This window comes from Rhodnius prolixus, unplaced genomic scaffold (genome assembly GCF_049639745.1).
Source record: "Rhodnius prolixus isolate KJV_2025 unplaced genomic scaffold, Rpr scaffold_8, whole genome shotgun sequence".
Lineage (NCBI taxonomy): Eukaryota > Metazoa > Arthropoda > Insecta > Hemiptera > Reduviidae > Rhodnius > Rhodnius prolixus.
The window spans coordinates 10,557,570-10,579,010 of NW_027411593.1; the positions used below are offsets into that span (position 1 = coordinate 10,557,570).

Sequence of the window (21,441 nt, forward strand, 5' to 3'; positions counted from 1 at the left end):
AAATAATCTCTGTTGAGGTTATTTTGGGGTTTCTCTAAATCGTGAGTAGTTGCTCCTACAGCTGCATGCAATGGTGATGGCACATGTACAGTGTATGATGTCTTTGGGGAATAGTTCATAGTCATGATCATAATGGAATGACGGAACTGTGTTATTTATTCATTTTTATTTCTTTCTATTCCCAATCTCAGACATTATGATATACCAGTCAGTAAGGAGCCACGGTAGCCGAGCGGGTTAAGAGGCGAGACCTGTGAAGCTAATATGTATTGTGGTACTGGGTTTGATTCCCTGTCTTGGCCTTGGATTTTATTTAATGGTTAAATGAGAAATAGTAAAGTACGTTTGCTAGTCGCCTCCGTCCACGACACCTAGTAAATGGTAGTTGGACATTAAGCCCCGCCTGAAAAAATAGGTGATCACTTAATAAAAGTAATTTTACTTTTTTATGATGTACCATAATGCCTATTTTTTCAGGCGGGGCTTAACGTCCAACTACTAGGTGTCGTGAACGGAGGCGACTAGCAAACATACTTTACCATAAATTTCTTTTATTAACCATTAAATAAAATCCAAGGCCTAAGACCGGGGAATCGAACCCAGTACCACAATGCATATTAGCTTTACAGGTCTCGCCTCTTAACCCACTCGGCTACGGTGGCGCCTTGATGTACTGCTTCCAATTCCTTTTTCTCCAATCAGCCAAGTCCCGAGATTCATCAGCCGAAATGATGGTTTCCAGATGAACCTTTGCATTTCTTTGAGATATTCTCCTTATAAAAACATAACTTGGTCAAATTGCTGCAAAACATCTCTTGCCGGCCATGATTCTGTTTTCTCCTAAATTCATGTACAACTCGTATACTGCTTCCTCAGTCTTCAGTTCCTGGCTAGCTATTTTTGTTTAATGGTGAAGGAGTAAAAAAAAAAAGGTTATTATTCTCATTGTTTGAGCTCTCCTTTATCCAGGATAATAATTTTGGGAAAATATTTATTTAAGGAGTGCCTTAATTTTCAAGTAAAATGCTAATATTTTTAAACCTTTATTTTTTTTCTCCCCTTTGAATTCTCACTGAACAATGGCCATCAATGAACCTAACTTAAAGAAACTTAAACCTATCTTGGGAAAAGTTTAAGCTATTTTTAAAACGCTGATATTTGAGCACGCTATTATTGTGTATTAATGTAAATATCATGTATTAGTTAGAATTATAACTAATTAAAATACTTCTTACAGAGACTGAAAGAAGAATTAAGGCCAATGATCGCCAATTTAATGCACAGTTTAAATATGCCGTAAGTTGAGTTTTGTTTTTTTTAATGAATTAAAATTTATTAGTTTAATATAAATTTTTTTTAATATTTGTTTTATTTTTCCAGAATAATTACATTAAGACATCCAAATATTCTTTGGTAACATTCCTGCCGTTGAATCTTTTCGAACAGTTTCAACGTCTAGCAAACTTTTATTTCTTATGTTTGATGGTATTACAAATGATAAATGTGATCTCATCATTGACGCCGATCACTACTGCCGTCCCTTTGATTGGTGTTCTCTGTTTAACTGCCATTAAGGATGCCTATGATGATTATGTAAGAATTTTTATAGCTTTATATGTTAGTCAGTTTGTTTCATTTTATTACGAAATTGAATGTAATGTTTTTTTTTTGTTTTTTTAAATTTTATTTTACAACTTCTTTTTCTTAAAACCTTCCAACTGTTTTCCTGCCATCAATGGAATTGTTGTTGTTTTTTTTATAGATTTGTGCAGTAACTGTACAGTTTTATTGTGTAAGTGGATAAAAGTGCCAAGAAAATAACGTTAATGCATTAGCTAAATTGGCTTCATAAATTTGTTTTAAAATAATCTGTACATCTCCCGTTAATTATTATTATGAGGGTCGTTTGAAAAGTCCGTGCAAAAATAAAAACTACTTAATTTTTTAGGGTAAACCTTTTTTATTTTTCAACATAGTCTCCTTTTAGGCTTATACACTTCGTCCAACGCTGCTCTAGTTTGTTGATCCCTTCCGAATAATAGGATTTGTCCAAGTCTGAAAAATAGCCATTCGTTTCTGCAATCACCTCCTCGTTTAAATAAAATCTTTTTCCCGCCAGCCATTTCTTCATATTGGGGGAACAAATAGTAGTCCGAGGGAGCCAAGTCTGGAGAATAGAGGGGATGTGAAACGAGTTGGAACCCTATTTCCATTAATTTTGCGACCACAACTGCTGAGGTGTGAGCTGGTGCGTTGTCGTGATGGAAAAGGACATTTTTTGTGGGCCAATCGTGGGCGTTTTTCTTGCAGCTCGGTTTTCAAACGGTCCAATAACGATGAATAATATGCACCTGTAATAGTTTTACCCCTTTTCTAGATAGTCGATGAGGATTATTCCTTGCGAATCCCAAAAGACAGTCGCCATAATCTTTCCGGCCGAAGGAACGGTCTTCGCCTTTTTTTGGCGCAGATTCCCCCTTGGTAACCCATTGTTTAGATTGTTCTTTGGTCTCAGGAGTGTAGTGATGTATCCATGTTTCATGCACAGTGACGAAACGACGCTTAAAGTCCTGCGGATTCTTCTGGAACAGCTGCAAACCGTCCTTGCAACACTTCACACGATTTCGTTTTTGGTCAAGCGTGAGCAATCGCGGCATCCATCTTGCGGATAGCTTTGTCATGTCCAAATGTTGATGCAAAATATTATGTACTCGTTCATTCGAGATGCCCACAGCACTAGCAATCTCACGCACCTTCACACTTCTGTCATCCATCACCATATCATGGATTTTATCAATGATTTCTGGAGTAGTAACCTGAACAGGGCGTCCAGAACGTTCAGCGTCACTTTTTGCCCTATATGGCCACTCCGAAAATTTTGAAACCACTTATAAACTGTTCTAATCGAAGGTGCAGTGTCACCATAATGTTTATCAAGCTTCTCTTTAGTCTCCTGAGGCGTTTTGCCTTTCATAAAGTAGTGTTTAATCAACACACGAAATTCTTTTTCGTCCATTTTTTGAAAATCACTCAACTTCCTCGATTCAAACGAATGCCAAACACAAAGAAATGGACCGATCTGGCTGAAACTTGGTGTGTGTTCTTCCAAGAGATGCTACTAACTAAACATAACCTCGATACGCGCCAGTAGTGCTATCTCTCTGACTTTGCACGGACTTTTCAAACGACCCTCGTATTTATCGGCAACAGAATGTAAGAAGAATCGAAGTTTAAGGAAGTACATCTTTATTATTTTAAGAAGATAAAAGTATAAATAAATTAAATTGCAAAACGTGAATTATTAGGATTAGTAACATCATACCCTAAAACTTCCTTATCTATCTCATTTCCTGTACTGAAATGTCGAGACAAGGAACTAACTTAATTTCCTTAATTCTACTGTATTATTAGACTTCCTTAGCTTATTAAATTAACTTCAAATCTTGCTAATGTTCTTACTTATATTCATAGTAGCGAGTTAGTTTTATAAATAAAATGAAATATTCTTTCAAAATTTGAATTTTTACTAAAGATCAATGATAAAGTCACAGAAAAAAAATCAAAATTTTGTTTCACTACCATTTTTTAATGCAAATTTCTTAAAATTAGGAATTTGCATGGTAAAATTGTCAGAAACCACAAAGTTTAAACGATAAAGTGGTACTACAGTCTTTATTATTCGGAATTCAACTTAAATATTTCATTTCTGTTAATATTTCAAAGAATAACCTAGAAATAGCACACTTAGTTTGTCAAGTTTTTTCATTCTATGACTATTTTATATTTTTACTGTAACTTGTTTTCTGAATTCGGTTAGAATTTTTTAAAGGTTTTTTTACTTTTCATAATATATTATTCACCTCTCTTCACAAAACCACTTAGAAAAATGCTCTCACAAAACACTTCTTCTTTTTGTGTGTGGTTTTCGCGTAGTTGAAAACATAAATCAAGCTGTAGGGAAGCGTTAAAAAAAAAAAAAAAAATTGACGAACATTAAACGTTCATTGGAAAAAGTTCACCCACTCTGTTATCGATTTCCAAAGCTAGACTTGCTATTAAATTATACAAACTATTTAGATTGAAAAATATAGTTATAGCCATTTTTTATGAAGTTTTACTTACGGTCCGGGGTTTATTCAAAAAGTAAGTGATTTAAGTTTGTTGTTTCAAATGGAACGTAAGCTATTTTGTAGATTGTGAAAGGAACTTCAAAATAAAAAATCTGTTAATTAAGAATTAAGGAAATAGCAGCATCTTATGCACTTATATGCTTTTCTAGTCAATAAAACTTTTCTAAAGTGACCTTTAAGATTTAATTGGCTTCTACAATTAGGATATAAATTATTCCTTTATATCCTATCCTATTAATTAAAGTTATTAGTCTGGAGAATGACTCTAGGCAAAGCTTGATTGAAGATATAGGTTATTCTTTAGAGTATGACGCAATTTCTCTGCAATACTAGTCCCCTCACATCTACACAATAATGGGCATTATGGTTTTGAAGATACGTATAGGTTATACTATACTATAGTCGTAGGTTATATACCTTATATATACTATAGGTTATACTATACTCGTATAGGTTATACTTTAGAGAATGACGCAATTTCTCTGCAATACTAGTCCCCTCACATCTACACAATAATGGGCATTGCAGTTACATTTTATTCTAATAAAACCTGTCCAAGCGATCTGTTGAAAAGTAAAAAGCTTTTAAAACTATGTGCCAGGCGTACAAACAAATCAAGGCTTGTGAAAGTTGTCCTTACGGAAGATAGACTTAAAGAGTGTCCGTCTCTTAGCTTTTGATGAGCTACACTATGTCCACCAGCAGATAGGAGCTTTGCCTCTTAGTAACATGGAATAGATGTATCATTGATCTTCTTCTTCTTCTTATTCGGCGCGACAGTCCGTCTAGCGAACCTTTGCCTCCGTCAAATGCTTCTGCCAGTTTTCTGTATTTTGGGCAGCCACTTTCCAGTTACGTATGCTTTCCAAGCAACGCCAGGGCATCTTCCTCCACTCAGTCCAGCCAACGTAACTTTGGCCTGCCTCTCTTCCTACCGCCGTGTAGTACCACTTGCATAAGCCTCTTCGGCACATCATCATCACACATTCTAGCCCACATGTCCCGCCCATCTTAGTCTGCCTATCCTTATCATTTTACTGATGTCCGGTTCTTTAAACAGAGAGTAGATTTCCGGGTCAGGTATAAATGATCTAATATCCAATAATCCGGCATTAAAGGACATTATTTTGAAGAAACTATTCATCTTAAATAACTTAAAGATATTTTTCTATTCATTTTTTCATCCATTTTGGATAATTTTAATTATGACTTCCTGTTTCTAGGAAAGACATATCAGCGATTCTCAAGTTAACAACAGAAGAGCCATGGTGGTACATGAAGGTAAGCTAGTGGAAGGAAAGTGGTCACAAGTTAGGGTTGGTGATGTCATTAGAATGGAAAATGACCAATTTGTAGCTGCGGATGTTTTACTACTTACTACAAGCGAACCAAGTGGATTATGTTTTATTGAAACAGCAGAACTTGATGGGTAAATTATTTAAATTCATTAAATTATCTTACACATAATTTTGTATATTCTATATATTTTTCTTTATGGAGAATTTTCTTATTAATTTCAGGGAGACAAATTTGAAATCAAGACAATGCCTTCTAGAAACAGCTGCAATGGGACAAGATGATTCACAAATTGGAAAATTTGATGGGGAAATAATTTGTGAACCGCCGAATAATTTGCTCAATAAATTTGACGGAACTTTAATTTGGAATGATAAAAGGTAGAAGAATATATGTTCATTTTTCCTGTGGTTTAAGTTTTATTTCGTTATATTTTATAAAACAGTAGTCATTAGTTGGCAAAAATTGAAATTATATACGAGGGTCGTTTGAAAAGTCCGTGCAAAGTCAGAGAGACAGCACCACTGGCGCGTATCGAGGTTATGTTTAGTTAGTAGCATCTCTTGGAAGAACACACACCAAGTTTCAGCCAGATCGGTCTATTTCTTTGTGTTTGGCATTCGTTTGAATCGAGGAAGTCGAGTGATTTTCAAAAAATGGACGAAAAAGAATTTCATGTGTTGATTAAACACTACTTTATGAAAGGCAAAAAGGCCTGAGGAGACTAAAGAGAAGCTTGATAAACATTATGGTGACTCTGCACCTTCGATTAGAACAGTTTATAAGTGGTTTCAAAATTTTCGGAGTGACCATACGGGCACAAGTGACGCTGAACGTTCTGGACGCCCTGTTGAGGTTACTACTCCAGAAATCATTGATAAAATCCATGATATGGTGATGGATGACAGAAGAGTGAAGGTGCGTGAGATTGCTAGTGCTGTGGGCATCTCGAATGAACGGTTACATAATATTTTGCATCAACATTGGGACATGACAAAGCTATCCGCAAGATGGGTGCCGCGATAGCTCACGCTTGACCAAAAACGAAATCGTGTGAAGTGTTGCAAGGACGGTTTGCAGCTATTCCAGAAGAATCCGCAGGACTTTAAGCGTCGTTTCGTCACTGAGGATGAAACATGGATACATCACTACACTCCTGAGCACTACACTACCAAGGGGAAATCTGCGCCAAAAAAGGCGAAGACCGTTCCTTCGGCCGGAAAGATTATGGCGACTGTCTTTTGGGATTCGCAAGGAATAATCCTCATCGACTATCTGGAAAAGGGTAAAACTATTACAGGTGCATATTATTCATCGTTATTGGACCGTTTGAAAACCGAGCTGCAAGAAAAACGCCCACGATTGGCCCACAAAAAAGTCCTTTTCCATCATGACAACGCACCAGCTCACACCTCAGCAGTTGTGGTCGCAAAATTAATGGAAATAGGGTTCCAACTCGTTTCACATCCCCCCAATTCTCCAGACTTGGCTCCCTCGGACTACTATTTGTTCCCCAATATGAAGAAATGGCTGGCGGGAAAAAGATTTTATTCAAACGAGGAGGTGATTGCAGAAACGAATGGCTATTTTTCAAATCCTATTATTCGGAAGGGATCAACAAACTAGAGCAGCGTTGGGCGAAGTGTATAAGCCTAAAAGGAGACTATGTTGAAAAATAAAAAAGGTTTACCCCAAAAAATTAAATAGTTTTTATTTTTGCACGGACTTTTCAAACGACCCTCGTTTACTTCTTTAAGCTGTAATAAACCTTACATTAAAAATTATTAGAATAGTACTGCCGATTGCTGTAGAAAAGCAATGTAATCGGTTAGATTCTATATATTGAGTTTATATTTTGGTGGGTCTCTAAGAGGTAGCAGAGAGTAGGTTGTTTTAAAAGAAATTCGTCTACGCTGCCACCTTTTATGTTTGGACCGATGTGAGGGGCCTCTCGTGCGACCCCCAGGCTAAGTTTCAAAAATCCAGCTGCTATCCCTGTCATTTACACCCTTGAAGTGCATTTACTGAATGGGCCAGTATGCACCTCCACTGTTCAAATGGCACTCCTCTAAGTGTTCCCAAGGTAAACTGAGTGCAGGTCTCGATTCTAGCCTTGGGTGAGTACCTATGCCGACTCAAATCTAGGAATTGTGCTATTGGTAACTGGGTTTGATAGAAATCATCGCAGGACTCGAAGCTTCCGGGCAGATTATGTAAGATTATGATAAAGAGTAAACTACTTCTTATATCCTGCTATGAGACCTTTGGCACTTCGAGACTAAAGAGATGATTTCGCTAAAAAACTATTTATACGAATTATAATGCCTTTCATTAAAAATTCCTAGGTTGAAAAAGTGGTCAATTGTGCTTATTAAAAGTGTTATTAATTACAGGAAAGTATTTTAGTTTTGCGCGCATAAAAGAAAATAATGTGAACACAAATAGTGTTAAATGTTTACCTTCAAAACATCTTATCGGCATTTTAGTTTACACAGGTTTATAGAAATAGTAATAATACTTTTACTACTTCATAATTGGCCAGAAAAGTTATTTAATCTATTCGATTATTCTTTTATATCTTAAATTTCTTGATTTAATGCAGGAAAATAAAAATTGATAAACATATTTTGTAACGCATTAAATGTTGCGGTATCTGCATTCATATTTTCGCAATAATTAAAATGAATTATAAAACGTTCAAGAATTTTTTCAAGTTATAAGTGACCTTAAGTTCTTTATCTGTAAAGTTTTCTAATTAACTAGACCTTGTACAGAAATGGGGTGCCCGCTTCTGTAATATCATCATCATCATCATAGACGAACGCCTCCTCCACCCTCCTTAGCGGTGTGAGGCTTAAAAAAATGGAAGTTTTAAATTTTTTAGTTTTAAATGTAAAAAGAGGTTTTTTCAAAGAAGTCTAAAAGCAAAGATTAGAGTACCGGCACAGTTCAATGGTATAAATCGTATTAAACTCAAGGCTTTTTTTAGTGAAAACTTCTTGCGTTTAACTTAAATATAGACGCCGCGTTGTGCACGGCTTCTTAGAAGGTTCATCATCATCAGTATCTGGTGTAGTTGAATTGTACGCCAGCAGTCAATAATTCGGCCATTATTCTTGAAAAGTAATCATAAATTCAAAGAAATCCGACTAAAATTACTTAACCTTTTTTTCAAAAAGGTTTGAATTTTAAAATGTGCTGGTAGCGTAAGTTAAAACAAAATAGATTTAGCCATTACTAGAAATTTTGGAAACATCTAATGTCACACTCGGTTAAATAGAAAGCCTTCAAACTTCAAGGTAATGCCTTCCCATGATAATTTATACTAATTACAATGATCACGGATTTGTACATTGTACAGTAATTGCTCACAATATTCGTGTTCCCCGAGAATCACTTAAACATTAATTTCCTGAGAAAATGTTTCAGTCTTCTTGTAGTTAGGCTGCGAAGATTAGAAAAACATTGGAGCCACTGGAGAGGAAACTTCGGAATAATATTTTTTTAAAAAAATCTTCCAAAAAAAGGGGCTTTCTATTTCTCGAAACAACATTGGCTGAAGTTCTTGAAGAATTTTAAACCATAAGGATACAGCTTAAGCTTCACATAAAAACGATTCGTCAAAACTCTTGACTTAAGCGGTAGAAGTCTTTGGTAAGCTTTAGCACCGTTGTTTTATAACAGCACTGATCATGCGTGCCAAAACTGCCGAACAATAGAAGTAAATGCATCAAGAGAGCGACATGCAACAGGTGTCGGTCAATCAAAGATCACCTTTGACATTCAGGCGTCGGTCAAGTGTTGCTTCCCGATTCAATCAAAAGACAATCATCACGGTTTTCGATAATATATTTTTTGAAAGGTACGTACAGTAAATAGAAAAAAAGTCTAAATATGTGAGAAAGAAAAGTAATCCGTACAATATTTGGACCTGTCTACGAAAATGAATGCATAAAAATCGTTGAAACTGTTTTCAAGAAAAATCTCACGAATCTAAAAATTCCTCTTAAAGTTAACCGTCCGTTTGACCAATTTTAGAGAAAAACTAATTGTTAAGTAACAAGAGGGGATCTGGTTAATTTTCATTAAGTTATTATTCAATACCTTTGAAATTCTCTTTGTTTCAGATATTCACTTGATAACGATAAAATACTACTTAGAGGCTGTATACTTAGAAATACCGATTGGTGTTATGGTGTTGTAGTATTTGCAGGAAAAGATACAAAACTTATGCAAAATTCTGGCAAAACTAAATTTAAAAGAACAAGCATTGATAAGTTGTTAAATTTCCTTATTATTGGTGTAGGTTTTTTTTATTTATGATTAAATTGCTTATTTCAATTAAACAATCAAATAATAAAATTTAATATTTTAATCAAATAATAAAATGTTTGTATTATATTTTCTATTTTAGATTGTATTCTTTCTCATCTCGATTTGTTTATTTTGTATGGTGGCTTGTGGTGTTTGGGAAACAATCACTGGCCGTTATTTCCAAATTTATTTACCATGGGACAAACTAGTTCCTAGTGAGCCGATAACTGGAGCCACGATAATTTCTCTGCTAGTCTTCTTTTCATATGCCATTGTGCTCAACACCGTCGTGCCAATTTCACTCTACGTCAGGTATGGTGGTTGTTTTTTCGTTTATATATTGCAGTTTTGTATGTGTGGCAGCCCTGCAAGGGATATCTGTTGCAGCAGGCATTTGGGGATAGCGATCCCACGGGTTCCCACAGCAGAGTACACCATGTATACTCACCAAAACAGTACACGCTGCATACTATACCTTACACAATACGCATAATTCAAAGATCACAAATTGTACACAACCCAGGTTTAACTTTCCTTGTAAGCGATCCTTCTAAAAGAGATTTAAAGGCTTAAAGCCCTTAGCACTACGCTAAGGGCTGTGGGCCAATCCCTCACATGCCCGAAAAATAAAAGATTAAAAGTAGCCCAAGAACTTTAAGACCAAGAAGGAAAAGTAGTATAATAATCACTATCAAGTAACTGTAATTTACAGCAAAACGATATAACAAAAATCATTGGCATGATCGCACAGTAATTTCGTTCAAAATTGAACACAAATAGCATGCGTTACAAACCTTACATTCATTCAGGATTTGCTCCTGATTAATAAAGAAAAGTCAGGAAGGATGCTGATCTCCGAAGAAGTGGCTAGCCCACTTCTCTTACAGAAAATGAGAAATATTAGTATTTCGAAATTAAAGAAAAAAAATACTTACTTATAAAATCAAATTTAAAACATTTATTTTCGTTTTATTTTTATAGTGTCGAAGTTATCCGTTTATTCCAAAGTTTTTTGATAAATTGGGATGAAAAAATGTATTGTGAAAAAACTGGGATGCCAGCTAAAGCTAGAACGACAACATTAAATGAAGAATTGGGTCAAATTCAGTATATATTTTCTGACAAAACAGGAACATTGACTCAGGTATTGTATTCTGTAACAATTTATTACAGTTAAATTATTATTGAAATGAATAATTTATTAATCATTAATTATATGTTCAGAATATAATGACCTTTAATAAATGTTCCATCACGGGAAAAGTGTATGGCGAGATAATTGATAAAAGGACTGGAGAAGTTTTAGAAGTTAATGAGGTATTTTGGTCATTTTTTTTAAATAAAAAAACTTATTTTAATGCTCTCAGTTAAATACTATAATTATTTTGCATTAATAATATATCCATTTGTAGGACACTGAGAAAGTTGATTTTTCATTTAATCCTGATTACGAGCCATCATTCAATTTTTATGACAAATCATTATTAGATGCAGTTAAAAGTAAAAAAGATCCAGATGTAGACATATTTTTCAAAATTTTGGCACTTTGTCATACTGTGATGCCTGCAGAGAAGAATGGTAATTTTGTTTTACACGTTGACTACTTACCAATAATTATTCATTATTAAAAATTCTGGATATTTCCAATAGTTTTTATTATTATTTTTATCAATATATCTTTGATTTTATCCGTTGAAGCACGCATGTTATTGTATTACGCGCACACACAATGTAACCTTCCTCATTCAGTCAACAACTGTTGTGCGAGAGGTATGCTGAAGTAGACAACTCTTCACCAAACTGACTAATATACCTGTGACAATGGATGGAAGTGCGAAACCGATCTGGGATTTACTTAACATACGTGTTACGATGGATAAAATCACATATGCGTGTTGGATAAAGATATTGACTAACATTTTGGACCAAACCACATTTTCAATTTTTTTTATTTCTATTAACTTAACTGGATTGAAGATAACTTTTAAGTAGTAACCTACTTTAATCAAACAAAACCTAAAATACAAATCATTACATAAAAAGGGCTTTAATTTTTGGATGAGTACTGCACTAATCAGCTTGTTTGATGTCACAGTATCCTGATCACAACTTACTATTTTTCTTAAGTTTCTGTAACTTTTTTTCCGCATATGTAATCAACTAAGTTAGTGTTTGCTGATGAAGAGGTCTAGTTTTCATCCTACTTTAAAATAGTATTTTTTTAAACCTGAAATTTCTTCTTTTTTTTTTTATTAAAATAGGTTAAAAATAAAGCAAATGAAATTGATGTTTTTTAAGGGAATGAGACATAAGTTTTTTTCTTATTTTTCAGGCAATCTTAAGTATCAGGCCCAGTCACCTGACGAAGCGGCTCTTGTTTCGGCTGCGCGAAATTTTGGTTTTGTCTTTCGTGAAAGAAGTCCTAACAGTATTACAATTGAGGTATAATAACAGTTATTATATAAGATTGAATGCCAGTGAATTTTAGCTTTAAATTTATTTTCATATATCAGGTTTTTAATCAAATAAAGATTACTTTTAAGTTTTTCTATTTAGTCTCAAAGTATTTGGAAATGTTATTTAATGAAAGATATTACGAATACTCGTACAAATATTGATATTTACTTTGAAATATTTACTTATGAATATTTACTCATCGAGTTTCTAAATATTTACTTATCGAGTTTCTTTATTGTAAAATGGTTTCTGTTTAAGTTAAAAATACAAATTTCTAAATGTTAGTAATATTTCAGGTATTAAGGAAAAGAGAGGTGCATGAATTGTTGTGTATATTAGATTTTAATAATATCAGAAAGAGAATGTCCGTAATATTAAGACATAAAGGTAAACTTCGACTCTATTGTAAAGGAGCAGATAATGTAATTTATGAACGGCTTAAAAAAGGTGATAATGAATTGAAAAGGCTGACACAGGAGCATTTGAATGTAAATAAATTTTTGTTCTTTTATAATTATTTTATTTTTTAAATAAAATAACAGGTTAAGAAATAACGGCTGAATCTTCTTATAGAGATTCGCAGGCGATGGTTTAAGAACGTTATGTCTGGCAGTTCGAGAACTGGACGAAAATTATTTCAATCAATGGAAAGCAAGGCACCATGAAGCTGCACTTTCAATGGATAATAGAGATGAAAAATTAGATGCTATTTATGAAGAAATAGAAAATAATTTAACCCTTATTGGTAGTTTTAATTGTAACAAAACTTTTTGATCATATTTTCCTTTAATTTGAGATTAAGTAATTTTTTTTGGTTTATTAGGTTGTACGGCAATTGAGGACAAATTACAAGATGGAGTTCCACAAACAATAGCAAATCTTAGCGCAGCAGGAATGAAGATATGGGTACTGACCGGAGATAAACAAGGTAATTTATGTTAACTAAGATAAATTTAAAAATTATTTGATGTGAAAAAACTTAATTAAACATAGTTCAAGTAAATGAGATTGTGCTCATTTGATGGAGCCATTATTTTTTGAGAAGATTTTAGAGTTTTATGTTTATGATCGTTTTCTTAATAACAGCTTCATATCATTATATTTTGTTCTTCGAAAAAGTGAACAAAATTGGTTCACCATTTAAATATTATCACAAAAATGTTTATCTAAGTCAATGCGCTGTGTAGACACTTTTAATTCTCCTCCAACTTAATAGCTATTTAAATAAAATCTTTCCATTAATGAAAATATTAATTCAGAAAGCTAAGATAATAATTTCAGTAAAAATGATTTTAGAATTGATGTTATAAAACTAGCCTAAGCAAAAAAAAAGAAAAAAAAATGTGAATTTCTGACATACGTTTGCTATGTTAATAGATATGTACAGTTTCTTTTTTCGTAACCGTTTCAGTTTCATTAATTATTAGATTAGGATAACAAAAATGAAGAATTGGGCAAAAATGACTTAATTAAAATTATCATTTAAGGCTTTGAATTTATTTTTTTATTTATTTTCTAGAAACTGCTATCAATATTGGTTACTCATGCCATCTGCTGAGTGATGAAATGGAAGTAATGATAGTTGATGGGCATACAATTGAAGAAGTGACCAAACAACTTGCTAAATGTAGAGATACCTTAATGTTGGGTGGACATCCTATGGCTCAACACAACAATAATTCACATCATCCTGCAATATCAGTTATTACATTTAGGTAGTTTATGAAAATATTTTTTCTTTTATTGATAATTATTATCAGTATCCGTAGGATAATCAAACAATCTCGGGTGCAAAAATTATGGAATATTCTACTTTTTTGAGATATTGTCATTATCCATAATACTTGACGTTTAGGACTCAGAGGGAAAAGGGGCAGGGGCATCTCTTGCCTTTTACCAAATGCTTTTGTGAAAGTGAAACGTCTCTGATGATCATGAATAGATCAGGGATGAAAAATTTTCTATAAGTGAATTTAATTATACGATTCAAGTGACTTATTTTTTTATCCAGCACCAACTTTGCCCTAAACTAAAACCATCATAAAAACACGTCTTAGAAACTCGCAGTGAGTGAATCCTGCCATTGCAGGTTCCATGATTAGCGCATTCCAACAGGTAGTCCAAGTTCCTCTCTCCCTGCTTGATGGTGAGACAATTTACTGAGCGCCTTCTTTGTACAGACATCAGAATTCTCTATGTTTGTTACCTTATTTTTTTACCCATATCTGAAAAAAATGTGTTTACAAACAGTTGGTTATAGTTGAGACGTGTTAAATGAATAAAAAACTGGTAAGTTAGAGTAAGTTTTTAAATCCTTATCTCAAATAACGAGTCATGTCTGCAACCACAGGCATTTGTATGTATGTTTGATGTCATTTCCATCAATATTTTATGCAGACTAAATTAATCTTACTAATTGCAGTGAAACTGATTACAAACAAGATGCAGAAGAAGACACTAGTCTATTATTTGCTTTAGTTATTAATGGACATTCTCTAGTGCATGTTTTTCATCCACAAGTTGAGAAGATATTTTTAGAAGTTAGCACAATGTGTAAATCTGTGATATGCTGTCGTGTTACGCCTCTTCAAAAAGCAATGGTCGTAGAATTGATTAAAAAAACAAAACGTGCTGTGACGTTAGCAATAGGTGATGGGGCCAATGATGTTTCTATGATTAAAGGTAATTTACCATAAGAAGAAATAAAAAGTAATAGTTTTTACTACCAATTCTTAGTGTTTATTAACGTTTATGAACGTACAAAAGTTAATCTTTTGCACTCTTAAGCATAAGGAGTTGGTTGACTTCAATTCTGTTTTTGTTTTATGATTTACAGTTGTGAAGTCCAACATTTATCAATCAAATTAAACTTTCTGTCATTTTTATAGTTTTTTTTCTCTCTCTTTGATCCTACTTTGAATCTTGTTTGTTTTATGAGAATGTTGGCCTTCTTTTCTCTTACCTTTATCTTTCTTTTTATTCTGAACGATTCTTTTAACTCTTTGAACTTTTTTTATATGTTGAAATATTTTTTGAGCAAAGGCAAAGCAAAGGATAGTTTCGTTTCGTTCCCATGTACCTTCTTCTTCAATGGATTTGATTTGATAAGGAGGTTCTTCTGAACTTAAAACTAAGTTCAAAATTTTAAAATAAAATGAAAGCCTCAAACAAAGTTGAACTCCTCCTTCACATTGATTTTTGGAACAACTAATTGAACGACATATGCCACTCTGGACTAGTTGTTTGTTTATCTGTCAGATATTATTACGTCTTTGGATCATTTGTTGAAATGTTTCTCCGTCCTTAGGTAAATATATCTTCTCTGCTTTTAGTTTTTTTGCATCTTCTTTAGTGTCCTTCCTTTGCGAAACGTGTGAGTTAAAAGAGGTTCCAATTGACTACAAAGGGATGTACCAAGTTGAATCAAAGTGAAAAAAATATAAAATAAGACACTACCTTGGATAAAAACGGTTTATTTAATTCGAGAAAAAAAATGTATAATTTGGTTAATGAAGTGCGAAAACACAATACAGTTGTAGTCCATCTATAAGAGTGCAAAAGAAGAGGTAATATTTGGTAGTTAATAAATAATTTTCTTTCTTAAATAATGTAAACATTTGTTTAATTCCAGCCGCTCACATTGGAATAGGTGTAAGTGGTCTTGAAGGAAATCAGGCCATGTTAGCTTCAGATTACTCCATAGGACAGTTTAGATTCCTTGAACGTCTTTTATTAGTGCATGGGCGCTGGTCATATTACAGAATGTGCAAATTTCTAAGATATTTCTTTTATAAAAACTTTGCTTTTACCTTATGCCATTTTTGGTATGCATTTTTCTGTGGCTTTTCTGCTCAGGTACATAGTAAATTTTTCTTTCTTTTTAATGAAGTGGTCTAACTAAAATTATTTAAGCCTCTGTAATAATAATTATTTTAAATTACAGACTGTATTCGATCCAATGTTCATAGCAGTTTATAATTTATTTTATACTTCTTTGCCTGTACTTTCCATCGGTATATTTGATCAAGATGTAAATGATAAAAACAGTATAGCATATCCACAGTTGTACACACCTGGACATACAAATTTATTGTTTAATAAACAAGAATTTCTACGCAGCGCATTGTATGGTTTTTATACATCTTGTGTATTGTTTTTCATTCCATATGGTGAGTTTTGGTGAACTAGCATTTGTATTCATATACTGTAATTGCCAGCATTTGAGTAATATAAAATACTTTATTAATTAAAGGTACTTATAAAGATGGAGTTTCGCCTAAAGGTCATGTTTTATCTGATACCATGTTTTTGGGCAGCGTTGTTGCAACAATACTGGTCATTGTTGTTACCGCTCAGGTAATTATACTTAATTTTCTTTTCACTTCAGGATTAAATTTAATACAATTTATAGATTTTAATTAGAGTTTTTCCATGTGAGTTGCAAGGCTATATTTCCGGGTTATAGGATTGATAGAGCTGAGGCACAAATTAAGCCCATGAGCATTCCAAGCTAATTTCAGTATGTCCAGATTATCTTAACGCAATGGCAATAAGAGAAACGACTACCTTGGAAAATTTAACTTTCTTATTCCTTCACAATTTTTTTGATTTTGTTGAACAGTTTTCAAGTTCTGTCATGATTATGCAGGAAAGCTGTACTTTCAGGTTTTTATTGTTGATAATGCAAAAGTCAGAATGTTTGGCAAAAAGAACAACTAGGACTTTTTTTAAAAAAATAGTTATGTTAGTTAGGTTTGTTTGGTTACTTAGGCGTTGTAATTCAAAAGGAAAGACGTCGATTTTGTGTAGATTAGAAAACAACAGATCAGTTAGGATCATCTTAAAATTAAGTACTGAATAAAAATTAAAATTTGTTGCATGCCAAACTTTATATAACTTCTATTATTATTACATTAAGTATTGAAGTATCTGCTCTTTTTTTTACTGTAAAAATGAAATAAAAAGCGTAGCGTAGTTTAAATTATTGTTACTCTTTATTACTTATTAATCCATATTTATTGTTTATTTTTAAAAGATTCTTGATTGCACCCATATTACTTATTTTAATAAGTAATTTCTTGTAATAATAAAATCTTTCTTTAAACTTCTATCCTTAAAAAGTCTCTTAAAATGTTGATATTTTTATTTTAGGTAGCGTTAGATACATCGTATTGGACTGTATTTAATCATATCACTATTTGGGGATCTCTGGCCTGGTACTTTATTTTAGACAATTTTTATAATTATGTAATTGGTGGAAGCTATGTTGGCTCCATGACCACAGTAAGTATAAATTAAAATTTTTTGTAGGTTCTTTTTTTGATACACCGCAATTTTATATATAAATATAAATAAACACACTGAAAAATATATATGTAGTAAAATAAATTAATTTTTTTGTAACTCTTTCAAACTCAATTCTGTTTTTTATATGTTTTAATGTTTGTCTAATTATCTCCATTCTTTCTGCTTTAACTTTGTAGGCAATGAAAGAAGCCACATTTTGGTTTACAACAGGTTTAACAGTTGTAATTTTAATAGTACCAGTAATTGCTTGGAGATTTTTCTTCGTGGATGTATTCCCAACTTTATCAGATAGAGTGAGACTGAAGCAACGATTAGCTAGTATAAGGTTTGTGAAAAGTTTAATTATTTATTCTGTTTATCTCGATTATTTTAAATATCACTTTGATTGATAGTAACACATCCATAAAAAGCTTTTAAAAGCGCCTTAAGAAGTTGAATTCAGGAAATATATTAAAAAAGAAATGTGCCAATTATATTTTGGCTTTTTTGTGATGATGTAGCTGTTCAAATGATCCGTGATATATTTTAAATTATTGCAGAAAGTGAGTTAAAAATAGTATTTAAGAAATCTGGACGTAGATATTCCCTGGATAGAGAATTTCAATTGTTTAAATGTTTATATCAGTTACTTTTTTTCTTTTTCTTTTTTTGTAGATCTCGGCAAAGTCACGATATGTTGAGGACACCATCAGCTCGTAAAGCTAGACGTTCCATTAGATCCGGCTATGCATTTTCGCACCAAGAAGGCTTTGGCCGGCTAATTACTTCTGGCAAAATTATGCGCAAATTGCCGAAATCTGATTTTCTAGGATTTCATTCACCCTCAGTCCGTCCAACTAATGATTCGGTTCCATGACACGGTTAGTTTTGCATTTTATACATTTCTTTTATTTATTTATTTTTTTTTTTTACAATTAATTTAAAATTAAAATGATGTTATTATTCTTCCTTTTATTCTAAGTTAGATAATTTGCTTGGTTATTAGATAATTTGCTTGCTTATTAGATAATTTGCTTGCTTATTAGATAATTTGCTTGCTTATTAGATAATTTGCTTGCTTATTAGATAATTTGCTGATATATCTTCTATGAAATGAGACGTTTCATTCATTCCCCAATTTCCTACAATACAATGGGCATCCCTCAAACCTACTACTTCATTTAAGAGAATATGTTTTAGTATTCATTAGCACCTTCTTAAAAAAATAACAAGCAGATGTTTCATGGTTTGTCTGAGTTTAAAAATTAGACACAAAAGTCCCGTGGAATGAGGAAAGTATATTGCAATCTTGTTACTTAACCATATTTAGCAAGTTTATAATCAGCTTTCATGGAAAAATAAAACTTCCCAACTTCAAATTTAGCGCTTCTAAAAGAACAGACCATCTCAAACTGAATAGACTAAGGAGCATCCCACCTCTTTAGCTGACTGGTCTACTATTTCATTTTCAGGTGGGCACTGTGCGTTTTCACCGATTTTACCGCTATTCTCTTCAATATATAAACTCGCTCCTTTCTAATAAATAGTACGTAGGTTACATTAGAACATGAATCGGGTCTTGATTCCTAGGTTTTGGCTGTAAAAAGTGGGTCAGCAATTGTACCATTTTTGTAGCAGGAATGTTTCCTTACAAAGTCCAGACGGGGTTCCCAACTTTCATTGATGCAAATTATCTCATCTATGTTCATCTTTCGTATCGAAAATGATGAGTAAAACGCAGATGAATATAAGAGCCTTCCTCCAGGTACAGACTGCAAATGGGCTGGTTCCCTGTCGAGAAGTTTTGAGTTTATCAAACTTCGAGGTAAGGCATGAGATCAGATTAAGTCTTAATGCAAGGTAGCAATGCTACTTTCGTTTGGCTGTCTCAAAAGTTTGAGAACTTTTTTTGTTATTTAGCTCAGATTCTGCTTAAAATCTGAAGCTTTAATGCCAACCGGCAAACACTCTATAAAGGTGCACTAATTGTGTGTCTAGTTATAAAGATCATTTGAGCTTAAAGATCCAATATTTTCCCAAAATTTGCTTTAATAAACAAAGATTAAACCAATAATTTCTGTTTCATTTTCCAGGGGAGGAGAGTGGAAGAAGTTTACCACCAGTTATACCAATGTACCTACCCTAGACTAGGATATCGTCTCCTTAAGGTATTTTGTGGTGATTTTTCCACTCTCGAAAAAAGATTTGTATTCTTAGTGACTATATGGTTTTTTTTTTTTTTTTTAAAAAAAAAAAACTACTTTTACTCAAAACAATAAAACTTTTGGAGTTACATGTAAAATATATAAGTCAGGCTAGTAGGTCTTAATCTGACGCAAACGTTTACTTAGGTTACAATACCCCTAAGCTCAAGAGTGTTGATTGTAGATTTAGAAAAGGAAATTTAATTAGTTAAATGTAAATAATATTAGGAAAAAGAAATTAAAACAACCATAACTTTGTAAATAGTTGAAAAAAAGTGGATTTTTAGAAAACTTCAAATAAAAGTAAATTTTACTAATTATTGAAGACAAATCACCATTAATTTTAGCTTATAAATACCAGAATAAATGTAAATAATTTATATTTATTTCTAGTAAGAATTTCATCTGTGAATTGTATATTTTTATAAACAAAAAATTATATATATAGATAAATTTAAATATATATATATATATTTGTTTTAACTGTAAGTTAGGAAAAAACATTTTTATATTACAGCAGTGTACAAAAATTTTATGTAAAATGAATGCGCAATAAGAATAAAATACCAACAAATTTTTATACAAAAAAATAAACCATTTTAATGGCCAATGTTAGTTTTTAACAGATTTTTATATTTGTTATAAAAAGCTTTTTATAGGTTTATTATGTGAAAAAATTGATAATTTAAATAAGTTACCTAAATTTAAAAGTAAAAAATCCGTGTCACATGTATTTTTATAAAAAAAAGAATAAATATTCGTGTAATTAATAATTTTAAACAGGCTGTAATTAATTATGTTTTAATTAAATGTATTTTAACTAGTCAAAGTAAAAAAAAAAAAAATTAAAATATTGCTATAGAAAAATAAAAAGTTTATTTGTTTAGAAATTGAATTATATTTTCTATGAAAACAAAAAATTAACAGTTTTATCTATTTTAAATGTCAATTATACACTAATTTCATGATTAGGATTTTACTTTCTTTGTCCAAAGAAAAAATTAAATAGATATAATAAAATTTATTTTCTGAACAGATTTTTATGCGTGTGTGGAAATTCCTTATGCATTTAAAGTGACTGTAATAATTAACTATAAGGATGGCTGTTCTATTCATTAGTTGTGAATTTGTATGTAAATAGTTGTATATAGTAGAGGGATGAATGTGTAAAGCGAATGTATTTATAAGTAAGAATGGAGAATGAGTGGTATTCTAGTGATAAGCACCTAGACGATGCTGGCTGTATGGCGAAAGCCATTGCCAAAAAAAACATTAACTAGGTAAAAAATAAAATAAAAATTGGAATTGCAGTCAAGCTCTGTAGTGCCACACATTGCTTCACTCCCATAGTCGTCTCAGATATGAATCCATCATCCACATAGTATACCACTTCCAAAGCCGTCAAGTACGTTTACTACACTTTATAATTAGTAGATCCAAGCACGTTTCTGCCGATTATCAATTCATTCTCTTGCAATAATGTACCCGGAATGATTAGAAAATTGGAAATCAATCGCTTTTATATATAAATCTTTTTAGTGGTCTACAACCTAGCAGTAGGGAAGGAAATAATAGTTTAACTTCAGAAGAACACTACAAATTACAGAGGAAAAAGGAGAAGACTAAAGAATCATTGAAGAACATAGGATTGGTTGGTTGGTGAGGACATGATTAATATAAAGTAGCTCGGCTATGAAAGAACATAATAGTAATAATTTTTTTTTTTTTTTCCGGGGAGTAAAATCTAATGGATA

At 32.4% G+C, this 21,441-nt stretch overlaps 1 protein-coding gene across 2 annotated transcripts in view; it reads left to right on the forward strand.

Moving 5' to 3' along the window:
* ATP8B (ATPase phospholipid transporting 8B) overlaps nt 1-20,711 on the forward strand; it is a 70,535-nt gene extending 49,824 nt beyond the window's left edge. For both annotated transcript variants that reach the window (XM_074121669.1, XM_074121670.1), the window contains 22 exons: nt 1,238-1,296; nt 1,381-1,593; nt 5,354-5,559; nt 5,651-5,806; nt 9,554-9,728; nt 9,841-10,052; nt 10,722-10,884; nt 10,965-11,057; nt 11,153-11,318; nt 12,073-12,182; nt 12,494-12,685; nt 12,771-12,942; nt 13,021-13,125; nt 13,717-13,912; nt 14,620-14,879; nt 15,829-16,052; nt 16,141-16,366; nt 16,450-16,553; nt 17,349-17,480; nt 17,681-17,829; nt 18,159-18,364; nt 19,577-20,711. In XM_074121669.1, coding sequence (XP_073977770.1) covers nt 1,238-1,296; nt 1,381-1,593; nt 5,354-5,559; nt 5,651-5,806; nt 9,554-9,728; nt 9,841-10,052; nt 10,722-10,884; nt 10,965-11,057; nt 11,153-11,318; nt 12,073-12,182; nt 12,494-12,685; nt 12,771-12,942; nt 13,021-13,125; nt 13,717-13,912; nt 14,620-14,879; nt 15,829-16,052; nt 16,141-16,366; nt 16,450-16,553; nt 17,349-17,480; nt 17,681-17,829; nt 18,159-18,360 — 3,515 coding nt within the window. In that variant the 3' untranslated portion in view covers nt 18,361-18,364; nt 19,577-20,711. The remainder of the gene's footprint in view (nt 1-1,237; nt 1,297-1,380; nt 1,594-5,353; nt 5,560-5,650; nt 5,807-9,553; nt 9,729-9,840; nt 10,053-10,721; nt 10,885-10,964; nt 11,058-11,152; nt 11,319-12,072; nt 12,183-12,493; nt 12,686-12,770; nt 12,943-13,020; nt 13,126-13,716; nt 13,913-14,619; nt 14,880-15,828; nt 16,053-16,140; nt 16,367-16,449; nt 16,554-17,348; nt 17,481-17,680; nt 17,830-18,158; nt 18,365-19,576) is intronic.
* The last annotated feature ends 730 nt before the right edge of the window (nt 20,712-21,441 follow it).